The 17,500-nt window shown below is 34.5% G+C and overlaps 1 protein-coding gene across 3 annotated transcripts in view; it reads right to left on the bottom strand.

The window, feature by feature from the left end:
- LOC113080367 (disks large-associated protein 4-like) overlaps positions 1 to 17,500 on the bottom strand; it is an 81,255-nt gene that overhangs the window by 2,667 nt on the left and 61,088 nt on the right. For 2 of the 3 annotated variants that reach the window (XM_026252532.1, XM_026252534.1), the window contains one exon: positions 1,160 to 1,524. In XM_026252532.1, the coding sequence (XP_026108317.1) occupies positions 1,160 to 1,453 (294 nt within the window). In that variant the 5' untranslated portion in view covers positions 1,454 to 1,524. Of the gene's footprint in view, positions 1 to 1,159; positions 1,525 to 1,991; positions 2,152 to 17,500 lie in introns of those variants that run through there. The other variant, XM_026252535.1, reaches the window with a different exon arrangement.

The following is a 17,500-nucleotide window of genomic DNA, read 5'->3' as shown; positions in this document are numbered from 1 at the left end:
CTCAGGAAACATATTCAAATAGTGTTTCTACTAGGGATCTGTTGAGACTTTAAAGGAATCTATTATTGATTCCAAGCCTTGAACTCTACCCAGGACCAAAGGGTCTGGCCTTAACAGGTAAGTTTGGGTATTTAGCCTTCGGCCGTAAGGGATAATGTCACAGACAGCAGTGTAACATCCCAGGGGCAACTCTTAGTGCTCTCCATGGTTTTGGCCTACACTTCCCTCAGCATGGTGGCGTGGTCATAACATTCCCCATAGCGACCCCTAGAGGATGCAGTTTGAAGTTCCCTTGAAAGGGAACATCTCAGGTTAGTTATGTAACCATGGTTCCCTGAGTAGGGAATGAGACACTTCGACCTCTAGGTTTCTTGCCTTACTTCGGATGCAAGGTTCAGACGAAGAAGTGGATGGCGTGTTCTCTCGGCGCCTATTTATACTGTAGTCACACCAGTAGTGATATCATTGTCTGTTGCCGACCAACGTGTTGTTGGTGTTTTCAATGTATACTTCAGACACGGATCACAACGAGGCATTCCCCATAACGACCCATAGAGGACGCAGTGTCTTGTTCCATACCATGGTTACATAAGTAACCTGAGACGTTCCCTTTCAAGGGAACTTCATACTGCATCCGATAGGGGTCGCTATGGGTAATGGTATGACCACACCACCATGCTGAGGGAAGTGTAGGACAAAACCATGGAGAGCACTAAGAGTTGCCCCAGGGACGTTACACTGTTGAGTCAGTAATTTTTTATTTGAAGATGAAGAATACATTTTTCAGAAAATACTTTTATCCAGCAAGGATGCATTTAATTGATAAAAAGTGACAGTAAAGATAATTATATTTTGTTACAAAAGTTTTCTATTTCACATAAATGCTTTTCTTTTGAACTTTCTAATTATCAATAAATGTCCACGAAAATAAGAAGCAGCACGAATGTTTTCAACATTGATATTAAATGAGAAATATTTATTGAGCAGCAAATCAGCATATAAGAATGATTTCAGAAGAATCATGTGACACTGAAGACTGGAGGAATGATGCTGAAATACAGCTGCGCATCACAGGAATAAATTACATTTTACAGTATATTCAAATAGAAAACAGCTATGTTAAATTGTAATAAAATATCATAATATTATGATATTATACCTGTGTGTAGTCGCTCTGCTCCTGCTGGGTGGTGTAGTGGAGGCGAGGGAAGGTGCTGCTGTTGGTCAGCTGGTTGTTGAGGGGCAGCATGCAGTCCGACTGAAGCGTTGTCTGGGTGGAAACAGGAAAATGATGAAGGTGAGGATCCAGAGTGGTGTAATGGTTGACGGTGGGGTTTAGGAGGAAGGTAGCATGAGGGTCCGGGGCCAAGGGACACAGGGGCTCCTGGGGGCCCGCATTAGGGTCGCAGGTGTCAGACAGATAGCGACTATGGTTGGCCCCTAAGCCTTTCATGGTTGCTGTGTAGGGTCGGCTCTAGAACATGATCCCAGATGAAGAGAGACGACGGCCCTGGAGGGCGACCCCTACAGGACAGACATAGAAACACACTGTCAGTGTCTGTTCACATCCAGCTGGTTGCAATGATGAACCTGCCGAGCGTAAGAGCATACAGGTTTCCTTCAATTATATTTTCATGTCTTTGCAGTTAACTGAAATAAAATACGGTTAAAGAAACACAAAACTACTTTTTTTGTTTTGTTTTTGAAACGCGGTGAAAACGCCAATGTAGACGAGGTTTTAAAACGAAAACGTACAAGTGTTAACAGCGCATCTTGTGTTTTTTATAAGCAAAGACAGGTTCTGTGAATGCCTCCTTAATATCTAAAAAGAATATATCTTGATTTAAGAATTTTTTGGTACCAGAAAACAAGACAAAAACACTGCACAAGACATCATTTTTTGCAGTTTATGTCTTCATTATTTCAAACAGTGAACAGCAGGTTTCTAGTCTACATGCAAATTCTTCTGAATCAAACTCTCTCTCGCTCACATTTAGCATGTCACATTCAGCATTCACCAGCGTCTTCATCATCTGTGAGTCGCTCTTCTCATCAACATTCATCTGGAGCTGGATATGTGGAAGTCACACACTCATTGTGAGCCGAATCTCCCAAGACATTGACTCAAAGTCTCCGCCGATCGCAGCACCATTCACAAAACCTCACAAAGAGCTCTATTGGCATGCTAAACACAGCTGTTTTCATCTGTCATCACTGCTCTGCGATGAGTCACGGCGTCGTCTAAGAGCCTGAACAGCTTGTTAGCATTCAGCCCACAGCTGCGCCTCCTCCCAACCCCGACCTGAGCGCCGTCACTGCTCGTGCTCGCAACCCGAGGCCATTACAAACACCTCACGCGCGTTTGCAATGAGGAAACGAGTTAGTTGACAGTCATATTGCATGCATTTGAAAGCCACCAACTGGGATCCTGATGCCTGGCTGAAAACAAAAGAAATCACTTTTGTCTTTTTAAGAGCTGATTTACAGCTGAAATGTATTTAGTTTCATAATTGATTAATTCAATATATATATATATATATATATATATCGCTTGTATATATATATTTGAAATAAAAACTGAAGTAAAATTAAAATATCCAGTAGATTAAAATGTCATGTCAACAATTTCATTTAATGTTGAAGTAGGCTACTCAAATAACTAAAACTAAATAAACTAAGATGAATAATAAATTACTACAAATATAAAATAATATGCAATAATTTATTTATAATTTTATTTTATGCATGTCAAAATTATTAGGGGCTCAAAAATAATAATTTCAACTATTTATTTTTAATTGACTCAAACTGATTCAAATACATTAATGTCACAGAAAAAAACATTAAAGACTCAAAAAGTGACTTATAGGCCAATTATTTATTTCAATCATTTAACATATTACATTTTACTACAAAATTAACATTAAGATATTTTTTTTATAAACTATATTAAATTGACACTTATCATCTTAACATTTATCATTTATTAACTAGACTGTTAATTCTTTACTTATTAATAAGAATGATATATCATTATTAATTTACTATTAAATAATTAGAGCTATTTATTTATTTAAATGATTTATGAACTTTGGACTATATTTGAAAACATAATTAGCATCTATAATCAAAATATTTACAAAACAAGATGAATTTTTTATTGAAATATGCATGAATGTTTTGCATGAGGTGAATGTAACCAAAACAGCAAAATAAACCAAATGATACTCACCTTGTGGAAAGTGTTTCATCTAAATCAATTCAGTGTGGTTTTAACTCTCAGAAAAGCCTGACAACACTGAGGTTCAAGGCTGAATTTAAAGCAGGACATGCAGCAGCGGGGCGTCCCGTCTTCCTCCGATCACAGTGTGATTTCTGACCCAGCGCTCATCTCTAAGACATAGTGACAAACAGCTCACTATCACACTACTGTATTATCTCTGTACAGCATGCAGACACATTTACTGTGTGCATACACTATCCAGATGACCTGCTACATTTGCTGAAGTAATAAACCCACTGCAGTATATCAAACAATGCAATGCTATCAATTTAACCATCCATTTCAATTTCATAAAGAAACTGCAAAATAACAATTATTTCTGAGACTGTAACCTTGATTTTGCTTGTTGAATAAAGCATGGAACCAAGTGAATGCAGCATACCAGCATTTGAAACACTTATTATGCCATGATGCATAATTTTTTCATAAGCACTGAAATAAGAATGAGACAGGGAAAAAATATAAATACATTTCACAGTTTTAAGAGCACTCTAAACAAATCACTAGTAAAACCATTAAAACATTTTTGTTTTTTAATATTATATATTATATAAATAAATTACAATTATATATATATATATATATATATATATATATATATATATATATATATATATATATATATATATATATATATATATATTATGTAAATGTATTTTATTTCAGCTAGTTGCTAATGCAACATTTATAATTTGCTTATAATTGCTTAGTTTACCTTGATGTAATAACTAAGATTAAAACGGAAATAAATTGATACAAACAATCTAGGCGAAATAAATAATTAAGTAAATAAATAAAAATGACAAAACACAATAAAATTGCTAAAGCTTTAACTAAAATTTATATGAAATTAGAATGATAAAAAACAAATTCTACATATTAGTAAAAACTTTAGACGTCAAAAAATTAAAACAAAATCAAACATAAAAATTTCAGAAACTGCTAAATTACATTATTATAAAAAATACATAAGTATATAAAACTAATCAAAATATAAAAAAACTCTATAGACATATCTTAAAAACAATAACTTCTAAAAATCTAAAAAAATAATAAAACTTAAAATAAAATCAAAATGTAAAAAAATCTAACTAATAGTAAGAAAAACTATATAGACTAAAACAAAATCTACTAAAGATGACAGAAACACAACAAAATTAATAAACCATTTTACTAAAAACTAATTGAAAATATTAATAAAAAACTACAAAAAATGACTATGAAGATAAAATAATGAACGAATTCAAAATATAAATAAAAAATGTAATGATATCTCAACGGTACCAAAATAACACTGCTAATCATCTGTGCTAACCAATCAAAATATAATCCTGGAGCCGAGTCACGTAACCCCTCCCCCTCAAGCCCAACAGGCCACGCCCCTCCACCTCTGACCCGCCCCCTGAACGCAGATGATGGATGAATCTGACAGTCATTAAGATGTTGTGCGTCTGACCGTGGCAGGAAGCGAATAAAGTGTGAAGGAAGATGGAGCATCTGCAGCCGGTCATTTAAAGCAGTTCTGCCCTCTGGAGACGATTAAAGCCTTGCGTGGACCTGTCGGCTTCAGAAAGTCATTAAAACCCTTTGATGGATCTATGGGCTGCGTTTAACAAACTAAATAGGAACTTGGGAAATTATAGAACGGGTCTGTGAGATAATGACTGATCCAGGCCGGCTGAAACTCCTCAACTTATCCTAATGAGGAAGAGCAGAGTCTGCAGAACCTGTGCTTATAATTAGCAGAAGCAGAGGATGAGGGTTTCCAACGGTGAACTGAGATAATTCCCTTTCGTGACACCGACCCAGAGCTCACTGATCAGATGCTAAACTTCTCATATTTCAGTTATAATCTTCATTTTGCATTGGTGAAGTACAGTAGGTTTCTCACTAGAGAAACTATTGTGCTTCGATCGAATTAAATTTTTATATTTCATTTATGATTTAATAATAAATTAGAACAAATTATAAATATGATATAAAATTATTTATAATATATTATGTAAAGATGAATTATAATCAATTCATAACATAGTATTTATGTAATATATTATATTAATACACAATTTTAATAAATACAGTATTAAATAAAGTATTATATAATTTAGATATTATGCAATCAATTTATAATTTATTACTAAATGTACATTTTTTTTATAAATTATAATTTTTATTTATAAATTATATATTACATCATTTTAATAAATTATTTTATTTAATTATACATTTTATATATTATATAATTATATATATTACAATTTATTATTATAAATTAAATTATATGTATTATTATATTATCAATTTATAATTGCTAAATATACATATTGTGATATATACAAGTAATATTTATATATTATATAAATTCTAATTAGTATTTGTTAATTGCAAAAAAAGTATAAAATATTATGACATATAATAAATAATTATTTATTATAAATAATTAAGTATACCATTTAAATAACGTGATTTATTATAAAATGTTATTATATAATTTATTATGTACATACACATTATAGAAATATACCGAATATGTCAGTATATAAATATAAAAACATGGTTCGGTTATTAATAATATACCTTTACAAATATATCTATTATAATTATTATTACTTCTACTATTTTACACACACACATATATTTAATATGTTATATTGTTTAAAAATGTTGTTCAATTACTAGTAATATGCATTTAGAAATATTTTTATTTATGTATTATTATTATTGCATCTATTTTTTACGTACTTATAGCCAAATATTTGAAATTTGAATAAATACTATAATTGATTTGATTTATATTATATATTTCAATATAAACTAAATTCAATAAATCACAACCTTCTCAGGTTGTGACAAATAGTTTAAACAAATAGATAACCCCCCACAAAGATTTTGTCCTCATTTATTAACCACAGTGCAATTCCTGTGCTGCTTAACATATTATATTGTGTTGCAAACAAAAAAAAGGTTTGATTTGAGGTCAGAATGTTTTTTGGGGGTCTTCCTATGGTGACACCAGGACTTGACCGCACACATCAAGCCTCTGTTGAGCGATGAAGGACTGAAATCTTGGTCTTTATTAAAATGTGCCTGACAGCAGATCATACACACAGTCAGACACCTGTCTCTATCTACTGCATATCTTTGGAGGTGTTTTCTAGAACAAGAAGCACTGTTGTGCGTCGTTTCTGACCCGTATGAAGGTCAGCTTCAGCTTCCAGAGCATCTCAATACAAACACAGTTTTTCTGTCTACTGTATAAAGATCAACAGCAGCTGAAAACAATGACCTAAAACCTGGATACTGGTTAACATTAACCAATAACCCACCTGCATGACATCAACTAAAAATAAAAGCCATTTAAGAGATGGATTATTTATAAAATGATCATTATGATTGTGATTAGTGGATACGTTTTTAATTTTAATTGATTAGATTAGATTAAAAAATAAATCATTCAGAGTGATTTCTGAGCTAAAGAAAAATATCTATCCATCCATCCATCCATCCATCTATCCATCTATCTATCTATCTATCTATCTATCTAAAACTAAACTGTTCAAAAATTTGGAGCCAGTAAGATTTTTTTATATTTTTGTAAGCAATATCTTCTCCTCACCAAAGGTTTATTGGTTTGAATAAAACTACAGTAAAAACAGTAATATTGTGAGATATTTTTACTATTTAAAATAACTGCTTTCTATCTGAATAAATGTTTAAATATAATTTATTTCTTTGATGCACAGTGGTATTTTCAGCATCATTTCTCCAGTCTTCAGTGTCACATGATCTTTTGTGGACACTTTAAGATATTTGATTCTTTGTGTCACGATCATTAGATGGATTGCAAATGAACTTCAGTAGAGGGCACTCCAATCAGGACCATTCCACATCAACCACCAGATGTCACTCGGACTCTAGCACCTCTTATCTGTTGCACCAAACCCGAACTACATTCCCCATGAGTCTCTTCATCACAATCACCCTGCCACACCTGCACATCATTCCTCAGACAATTTCCTTGCCACACCTGCACCTCATTTACACACACATAAAAGCAGCACACTGACTCCCACTCTCTGCGAAGTCTTGTTTAGCCATTCTGACATTTCCGAGCGGTTTCCTTGTGTTTTCCTTCTGTACCTTACCTTTGGATTGTTCATACCGACTCTGATTCTCTGCTGCCTGCCCCCGACATCTGCTTGTTTCTGTTATCGATTCTGATTATCCCTACATACCTGACGCCGTTACTGATCATTGCCTGTCTGACCATTCTCATCATTAAAGTTCTGCACATGGATCCGAACGTCTTTGTCTCATCATTACACTTTGATGAATAGAAAGTAAAAAGAAGAAAACAGTATTTATTTGAGATTTAAATCTTTTGTAACATTCTAAACATAACATTCTAAACTGTCACTTTTGATCAATTTAATCCATCCTTGATTAATAAAATAGATATAATTATTATTTTACGTATTGTAAACATTTGAATTGTAGTGCATCTCAGTTTCCACAAAAATATCTTTTTATGTGTATTTTATGAGCTGTTCTTCAGATGACAGGATGAGGTCTGTGAATCTCTCTGGACTCACCATGACCCGTTTTCAAGCACTTAATGCGAGTAATCAGTGTCATGAAGTGAGAGTGACCTCCCGAATACAAGGAGGAGATCATTTATCACGCTTCATCCGCTTCCTGAGCAGTGAAGGACAGGAGGACAGACTGAACATCAGCTGACGTTTCATATGAAGCTTCTGCTGACACAGAAATAAAACTAAGAAAAATAATAAAAAAAGCTTCAGTGGGGTTCTTTATTATTATTGAAAATATAAATACAAATTATAATAGAATTTACACAAAAAAACTAATATTTGGATTTTTTTTATATGTAATATATAATAAATATATACATATTATTTATAATATAATTTTTTTATATATATTTGACAATTATTATTTTAGACATTTCAAATTTAATTATTACATGCTGAAAAAGTGTACTAAAGTTGTACTATAATACAAATATATATATATAAAAAAATGAACAGATACTTTTGAATGGCTTTATATATAATTATTATTATTGTCATTTTCAAAAACTATTTTAGTATAAATTCTATTATAGTTGTATTAATATTTTAAATGTGTTCTTATATATTTTCTGTTTTCATTTTAGTTGAATTTACTAAGTTAATTTGTTAAGTTTTAGTCATTTTGGGTTTTAATTGTCTAAATAGGTTTTTACTTGTGTTTTTACTTTACTTACGTGTGTATTTTGGTTTTATTTTAGTTATTTAATTTTAATTATTCATAAATTTGATTATAAAGTAAAAACAGGAAGAAATGTCGGCAACTAGTTGAAATTAAATAAGTTTAAGGCTTTTTATATTTTATTTTATTTCAGTTAAAGTTTAATTTATTTGAACAAACAATTATTATTATTATTATTCATTTTTAACTATAATAACCTTGCTTTGAGTACTTTATTACTTAAATACTGGCACAGGAATACATTTAAAAAATGTTAAAATGTTAAAATATTAAAAAACCCATTTTAAATTGTGTAAAAAATAAAAAAAAATTGTAAAAGATTATGTAGGAAAAGTAATAGATCAATTTATGACAAGAGTGCACCCTCAAAAATCTATATTACAACAGGAGTTTTGACCTTTGTTTAAAAAAAAATACCTTTTTCTCTATCACATTTTAGAAACCATCAGAAATGATATATCAACTGAGAACTTAAAATCTCAGTTTTGAAATCGTGCACTATACAGTCTATGTTAAAAAATGTGAGTGACAGTTAAAGGGTTAAATTTAAGATGTGTCATTTATCTAGAATAAAATGAGTTGAAGATTAATTTCCGAATACTGAAGAGAGAAGACACTGGCAGTGGCTGAGGCTGTTGGTTAACTGTCACAGGGGCAGACGTTCCCTCTCTCTGTTTCTCTCAGAGCTCCACGGATCATCACTGACATAACAACCAAACCCCACGAGATCAGATCGAAAAAAGCCTCCATTTACGTGCTCCACACGTCTGCAGCGGGGGACCGGGAGGAGAAGTTGACAGAAAAACAGAGATGTCACACGTCCCCGTGAGGCTGATGACTCAGGATCTGTGTGTGGATCGGCTCTGGACGTCTGAAAGTGTTTCACAGCCTTTGCATAATATCAAATATATAGCTCAAAACAAATTTGCACTGAGCTTCAAAATGTTTAATGCAAGAAATGAAATAATATATTTTTTGTTTCTATTTTATATATTTTATGTACAGTGCAGTGTATAAATATATAGTTTTTTATAATATTCATTTTGAATAAATATTTAACAATTAACATTATATATACATATATAATTGTATATATAATTGTATTATTTAAATCCAGTTTTCATTTACATGCACCTGCTGAAAAGAATCAGTTTATGGCTAAATATGCACTATAATACAAATTAAATAAATTACAAATAAATTAAAATAAATTAAAAAATGTAGTTAAATGTAAAAAGAATAAAGAAAGAAGAACCAATACATTTTATAAAAATAAAGAAGAACTTTCAACAGCTAAAAAATGTAATAAAAAAATAATGAAATTAAATTAAATTAAATTAAATTAAATGAAATTAAATGCATTTTTGAATAGTTGTCAATAGTTTTTATTTTATTTTATAAAAAATAAAAACATAATTTGATGGGACATTTTTTCTTTAATTTCCAGGAAGACAACCTACTTTATTGTAAAATATACTGTTAAAATGATTAAGAAATTACTCATATACCATATAGTGGTCTGCTGACCATTGGCAACCTGTTTAATGAAACTAGCCATCCTTCAGTCTTGTGTTCAACAAAAAAAAAAAGGGAATCTTTTTAGTGACATCCTTCAGAACTCAGTGTTCCAAACACCTTTAACAACTCAAGAGCCTTGACTGCATTATCCTCTGCTATCTTTTCTCCTGGCTAATCACAGAAATATGTGATATTAAATAATGATATTCTTCCGGTGATCATATAAGAGCTCTCTGACACACTGCATCCTGTCACAGTCCTTGAGTACTTCAGCCCACGAGCGGATCAGAGGACCAGAGGCGTCTAAACTGTCATGTCACTTCCTGTCCTTTGAAGCCTCCAAGCGTTCAGCATCTTTGTGGATGATAATTATAATTTGGTTCAGGAGTAGAGTATGTTTAAGCAGACTGTATCTTTGATGATCTGTCCTGCAGTGTTGAGATGCGTGTTATAAAACAGATCAACGTCCATTTCTTTGTGTTTCAGCAGAAACACAAATCATTTTTTTTTCATCAAATAATGAAACATATTTCTGTGATAATACTGTAAATAAATGTAAAATATTTTCAACTATTCCTGTGTTTTGTGTATTATCAAAAAAAAACAAAAAAACCACAGAAAACCAGATGTTGCCTACACGCACACACAATATGTAACAAATCAACACTTGTACACTCTTGGAGTGCTAATTTTTCAAAACAGAACAGAAGCAACACAGCTGCAGAATGAACTCACATGAACTCACAAAAGATAAACTGACCCAGAGCTGTCAGGTGTGGCTTCAAACTCTCGCTTGTGTAAAATCCCACAGACTTCCACTGAAGGAGGGACCCGGATTGTATCCAGAGGACCTGAATATGTGGGTGTGGGGTCTTGACTTACAACCAGCTAGCAACATTAGAATACCGAAGCTATGGCTGAACTTTGAATAGCATACTACTCAATCTATTTCAGGCATATATTTCTGACAATGCCCCACACCACCCTAGCAAAGCAGCAGCACGTTTTGCATGGAGCAACTATTTACATTTTCATCATAACAAACCATTTGCTAGGTTTCTTATTTAAGAGGTTATTTATCACAATTATATTTTATTTGCATGCCTACAATAGCATTTCACAAGCTGAGATGACGCTTCATAGATATGAATGCAAAACTAAGTAAGTCACCAAATCAAAACTATATAGCAGAGATCTGTAGCATCAGCAATAAACCACATTCATTCGTTCGTGCATCATCCAGCAGGGTTGCTCTTGTGAGGTAGCGTTTTAATTTGAGATGTTTTAATGTCTCTTCAACGTGGTTTTTAAAGCATCCTTGATGCTGCCCTAATGAACCTTCCCTTCTGCCTTCACTCAACTTCCAAACATCTAGGTGCGATCATGACGGCTGCAACAAACATTTCAACCTGCCGGCTGTCCATTTTCGCAAGGAACTCCAGCGAATGCCACAACTTGCCATACGAATTTGTCGCCTTCTCCTTCAGCACCAACCTGGTTCTTGGCTTCCCAGCAAACTGTTACATCATGTGGCTGAGCATGAAAGAAATGATCCGAGGACATTCCCTCGAAGACTTCGTTTTCAACACTTCAGTCGTTGAGGTCATCTTCAACTTCTGCTTCCCCTTGGTAATCAAACAATATTTCTTTAACTGTCCTAACTGTAAGTATGTAACGGTCAGTTTTGGAATGATCTTGCTGCTCGGCCGTCCCTTGTTTCAAACCTGCATCTGTGTGGAGCGATACTTAGGGGTTCTCCATCCTCTGACCTTCCTGAAGCTCAAGCCCATGAAATACAGGATCACCATAGCCGTCATCGGATGGATTCTGATCATTAGCTCAAGCTTGATAGTTAAACTTGGACTCGTTGACATGTACGTATTACTTATGCCACAATACTTGGCTTTTCTAATTATGGAAGTGTTCAGCTGCTTGATGGTCCTGAAGGCTCTGAAGCGTCCTCGACCTGGTGATGATGTCAAGAAGAGAGATGGAGTGAACCGGGATAAAGTCAGGGCTTTCCGGATCATTCAGATCATGCTGGTGTCTTCAGTGCTGACGTATGCTCCTATAACTCTCTCTCTTGTTCTCTATTATATTTTAGAGTTCAGAAGATTTCTCGTGTGGTGGTCTATTTGCTTGTGTTCAGGGGTCATGTTAGGGTTTGTGCAGCCTTTCCTCTATCTCAAAAGAGTTAACAAAGTGTGTCTTTGCTTTAGCAATTTAAAAGCTTCTTTTAGGCATCCTGTTGCATAACATGTTCAAAAACAAGCACTAGATGCTTACATGTGTTTATGTAAGAGTCTACGGTAGAGCTGTACAATATTATAAAAAAACTGACGTTGAAATTGACGTTTTTCTTTCTATCCAAAAAAAATATATATATACAAATGTCAAACTTGTACACTTCCTGTTGCATCATTAGAACATATTGGACAAAATAAACACTAGAAACTTATGCTTTGCTTTTGACTTTTCTAAGAGTCTATATTTAGAGATTAATTCTGAAATACAGTCCTACTTAAAATAAAAAATGACGTTGTAATGTTTACTTTTTTTGCGTCAGATCAATGCTGCATCTCATTGATAGTTTTACTTGATCTTAGTGCTGCATTCGACACCATAGATCATGACATACTCATAGATCGATTACAAAACTATACAGGTATTCAAGGGCAGGCTCTAAGATGGTTTAGACCCTACCTGTCCGATCGCTACCATTTTGTTTATTTACATGGGGAGTCATCTCATTTATCATCAGTAAAATATGGAGTCCCACAAGGATCCGTCCTAGGCCCCCTTCTATTTTCAATATACATGCTGTCCCTTGGTAATATTATTAGAAAATATGGGATTAGCTTCCACTGTTATGCTGATGATACTCAGCTATATATCTCAACGAGACCAGATTCATCTTCTAAATTAGCTAAGCTAACAGAGTGTGTTAAAAACGTAAAAGATTGGATGACCAATAATTTTCTCCCATTAAATTCAGATAATACAGAGATATTAATTATTGGACCAAAAAACAGTACACAGAATCTTGTAGATTACAATCTGCAACTAGACGGATGTACTGTTACTTCATCTACAGTCAAAATCTGGGTGTTATATTAGACAGCAACTTGTCTTTTGAAAATCATATTTCCCATGTTACAAAAACTGCATTCTTCCATCTTAGAAACATTGCCAAGCTACGAAACATGTTATCTGTTTCTGATTTAGAAAAGCTATTTCATGCATTCATGACCTCTAGACTGGACTATTGTAATGCACTTCTAGGTGGTTGTCCTGCTTCTTCAATAAACAAGCTACAGGTCGTCCAAAATGCAGCAGCTAGAGTCCTTACGAGGTCAAGAAAATATGATCATATTACCCCAATTTTACAGTCTCTGCACTGGCTACCTATTAAGTTCTGTATCAGTTACAAATTATCATTACTTACCTATAAGGCCCTAAATGGTTTAGCTCCTGCGTACCTAACTAGCCTTCTACCACGTTACAACCCATCACGCACCCTAAGGTCACAAAACGCTGGACTTTTGGTAGTTCCTAGAATAGCAAAGTCCAAAGTTTTTTTCACATTTGGCTCCTAAACTCTGGAATAGCCTTCTTGATGATGTTCGGGGTTCAGACACACTCTCTGTTTAAATCTAGATTAAAAGCGCATCTCTTTCACCAAGCATTCAAATAATGTATCTCTTAAATTGATTTACACAAGCTCCAGTCTGGATCCAGAACACCTGAGAATAGATGATGCTGACCCTCAGAGGACCTCAGATGATGCTAACCCTGAATCAACAAACAGAACTAACAAATATTGCTACAAATGTGACTGCATCATATAATAATTGCTGTTAATAATGTTCATCGTCTGGCCGACTACATCTTGTATTAGTTTTTCAGAAAAATTCTGTCATACGTGCACAAACTGAAAGTCACCACTTATAAGCTACTACTAAATATTGTAGAAATGTAATTTTCTGTAAAGTTGCTTTGTAACGATTTGTATTGTAAAAAGCGCTATACAAAAAAACTGGAATTTAATTGAATTGAATTACTTTTTCTGCAACATATGTTGCAAGATAAATAAATAAAATAAATAAATTTGACTTGAATGGGAACAGGTGGCCTTAATAGCTATGTTTGGAAAGAATGAGTAAATGTAGAACAATTTTGTTTTGTGAGAAAATGCATGGAGAGAAAAAAGCCGTATTGCAGCTATATTGATTTCATTTCAACATAAAGGGCCCTATTTCAACGATCTGAAACGCAAGTGTCAAAGCGCAAAGCGCAAGTAACTTTGTGGGCGGGTCTCGGCGCTGTTGCTATTTTCCCGGCGGGATAAATGGCTCTTGCGCCCGGCGCAAATCTAAAATGGGTTGGTCTGAAGTAGCTTCATTATTCATAGGTGTGGTTTGGGCGTAACGTGAAATAAACCAATCAGAGCGTCATCCAACATTCCCTTTAAAAGCAGGTGCGCAAGTTCCATTATGGATTGCTATTATTATGGCGTATTTACCAGGCGCACGCCAGGAGCGGTTCACAGCCGAGGAGACTGATGTTTTTGTAAGAGCAGTGAAAGACAGAGAAGTTGTGTTGTATGGGGATGGGAGAATAATTAGCCTGAATAATTTGTAAGCTAGATTTATGCCTATTTTTTCACATCTTCGTGTCACACCACAATGATTTCCGTCATCTCATGTGTTAATATTTTTTTAGTGTAACAATTTATGATTTGCAAAAATAACTGTTGCATCTGTGTAGATTACATGAGCAAAGTGTATGCGCGTTGTGCACGCTATACATTATGGTCAAGCATGCGCCCTTAAAATAGCATAATGAACAATGCGCAACGCGCCACTGACTTTAGACTAGGTTTTTTCTGGTCAGTGGCGCAATTGTTTAATGGAACAGCAAAATAGCACCAGGGATTGTTTGCGCCGGAACACGCCTCCTTTTTTGCGCTGAACCGCCCAGGGAGCGCAAGTTCATTCACTAGTTTAGCGACGTGCTTCTGTGGAGGGAAAAGCGCGCTATGCGCGCGTGCAAAATAGGAATGACACATGCGTCGGTGTACAAAGTCAATTGCGCTGGGTGCAAGATAGGGCCCAAAGTGTACATCCCTAAAAAAAGCTGAGATAAACAGCTTCTCTCATCAAATGCATATCTGAAAAGTTTTATGGACTGTCCACCACAGTTTCACCCAGATATCAATATATGCTTTGCCTAAACACTTAACCATAGTAAAACTAACGCAGATACTTTCTGAGGCTTATTGCTTTAATCAGTCAGTCCAGATCATGTGTTAGATGCACAAAAATCTGCTTGAGTTTGTCAACATGAAACAGCATTCACATTTTTTATACAAGGATATTTAATGAGAAAATAAAAGTCTTTCTCATTTTGTGTTAACATGCATTGATTAATTATTCAATATACTGTAAGACTAGGAATGAATTTTAAAGTGAACAGCGTATATTTTGACTTCATGTTGACTTTAAAAACTAAGCAAACATTGAGTATTATGAAATACCTAGGAGAGGTATTTCAGAGCAATTTAGCTCAAGTAGGCATGAAATCGTTTAAAATTAATTGAAAATATTGCAGTATATCCATTATTTAGAGCAGATCTTGCAGCAGTCATTGCCGTTTAGGGATGATAAGAAACGTTAATCAAGCCTCTGTCCCCTGCGCACAAAAGGGAATGTCTTACATTAGGACGCTGGAGATAAAGGAAAGGCAAGTATTTGATGGAAATCATTCATTTGGCTGACTGCTCTCAGAGGACGTTTTTATCTGCTAGTGAGAATGAGGATATATATTTTCCTCCCAGAACTTTATAGCTTCTACCAACATCTCCCCTGCATTGCACACTCACACACACACACACATGCAAACTCCAGTGCTCATATGTTTCAATAGCAAAAAATGGATGGAAAATATCATCTCATTGCAAACAAACAGCCAATGGAAACACATTACTTCAGCCAGATGATGACGCCACGTTCATGAAACTGCAATTGCAGCATTCTCCTTCTCTTTCACATCAGATATTTGGCATGCAAGCCAACAAAGCACAAACAATACACCACAGAATTGAATTTAAAAATATAAATTCACTCATTTTAGATCAAAGAATAGTTCCCTGTTAAAGTTCAGTCCAAAATCAAACAAAACGAAAATACAATATATATATATATATATATATTACATGTATTACAGCATTATTTTCCCTCCCACTCAGGACATCCAAGATGTACAAGAGTTTGTTTCTTCATCAGATTTGGAGAAATGTAGAATTGCGTCTGTTGCTCAGCATTGGACGCTCTGCAGTGAATGGGTGCCGTCAGAATGAGAGTCCAAACAGCTGATAAAAACATCACAATAATCCTCAAGTAATCCACAGTACTCCAGTCCATCAGTTAACATCTGGAGAAGAACAAACTGTGTGTTTGTAACAAACAAATGCATCATCAATGTGTTTTAACCTTAAACCGTTCCTTCTGGCTAAAATTTGAGTCTATAATCCATAATAACGTCCCTATCTTCCTGTTGTCTCCCACATAAACATCTATCCAAATATTTGTTTAGAACTGTTTTGGCTCATAAACAGTGTTTGATGCAATGCTATATTTCTCCAAATCTGTTCCCACGTGGCCCGAGGGCGAGTGAATTTCACATACTGTATGAGTTGACAAACAGTATGAATATACTGACATAAACTTACATTTACAGCCTAATCTCTTTTGAATTTCTAAACGAGACACGGCTAGATGTCCTCTCTCTAAGTTTACACCTGGGAAATGATCCTAGTTAAATGAAAAACACGACAGAACAATCCCTGCATCCACTGTCCTTCTAAAAGGAAAGACTATTTACAGCATTTCTGCTGACGTGTGTTTCTGAGCAGCAAGCAGGAGGAAAATATGCTATGAAATATTCAGCGTGTATTGTATGTCTCAGCTGGCTTCTGCCAACAACACCTTCACTATTAAAGATGGACCCACACACTGAGCATCACACCATCACGAGTGTAATTACAGGGGAGGGAGACGCTCCGGCCCACGCTTAGCTGTGACTCAGTGTAATTCCCAAACACTTTCTCCAGTTCTCATGCTCCACTGCAGTCAGTTTCTCAATTCATTCTGCACGTGCTTCACATCCGCAGAGAAACAAAAGCTGCTAAAAGTAACAGAGGGGAGAATGTTTTGTCATTTTAAGATCTTCACAAGGTTCATCCTGGATTTACAATAAAACCCTACAATTTCAACAATAGCAAGCTTCTGAGCAGTAACCTGGAAAAACTCACAGCTGACTCTCCTTCGAGTTGGAGGAGGAGTTGTTATTGTTAACTAAAGCAAATTATTATTATTATTATTACATACACAGGAAATAAGCATTAACTGGAATATATTAAGATATAAA

Source organism: Carassius auratus, unplaced genomic scaffold (assembly GCF_003368295.1).
Source record: "Carassius auratus strain Wakin unplaced genomic scaffold, ASM336829v1 scaf_tig00031052, whole genome shotgun sequence".
Classification (NCBI taxonomy): Eukaryota; Metazoa; Chordata; class Actinopteri; order Cypriniformes; family Cyprinidae; genus Carassius; species Carassius auratus.
This window is presented reverse-complemented; position numbering and strand designations above follow the sequence as displayed.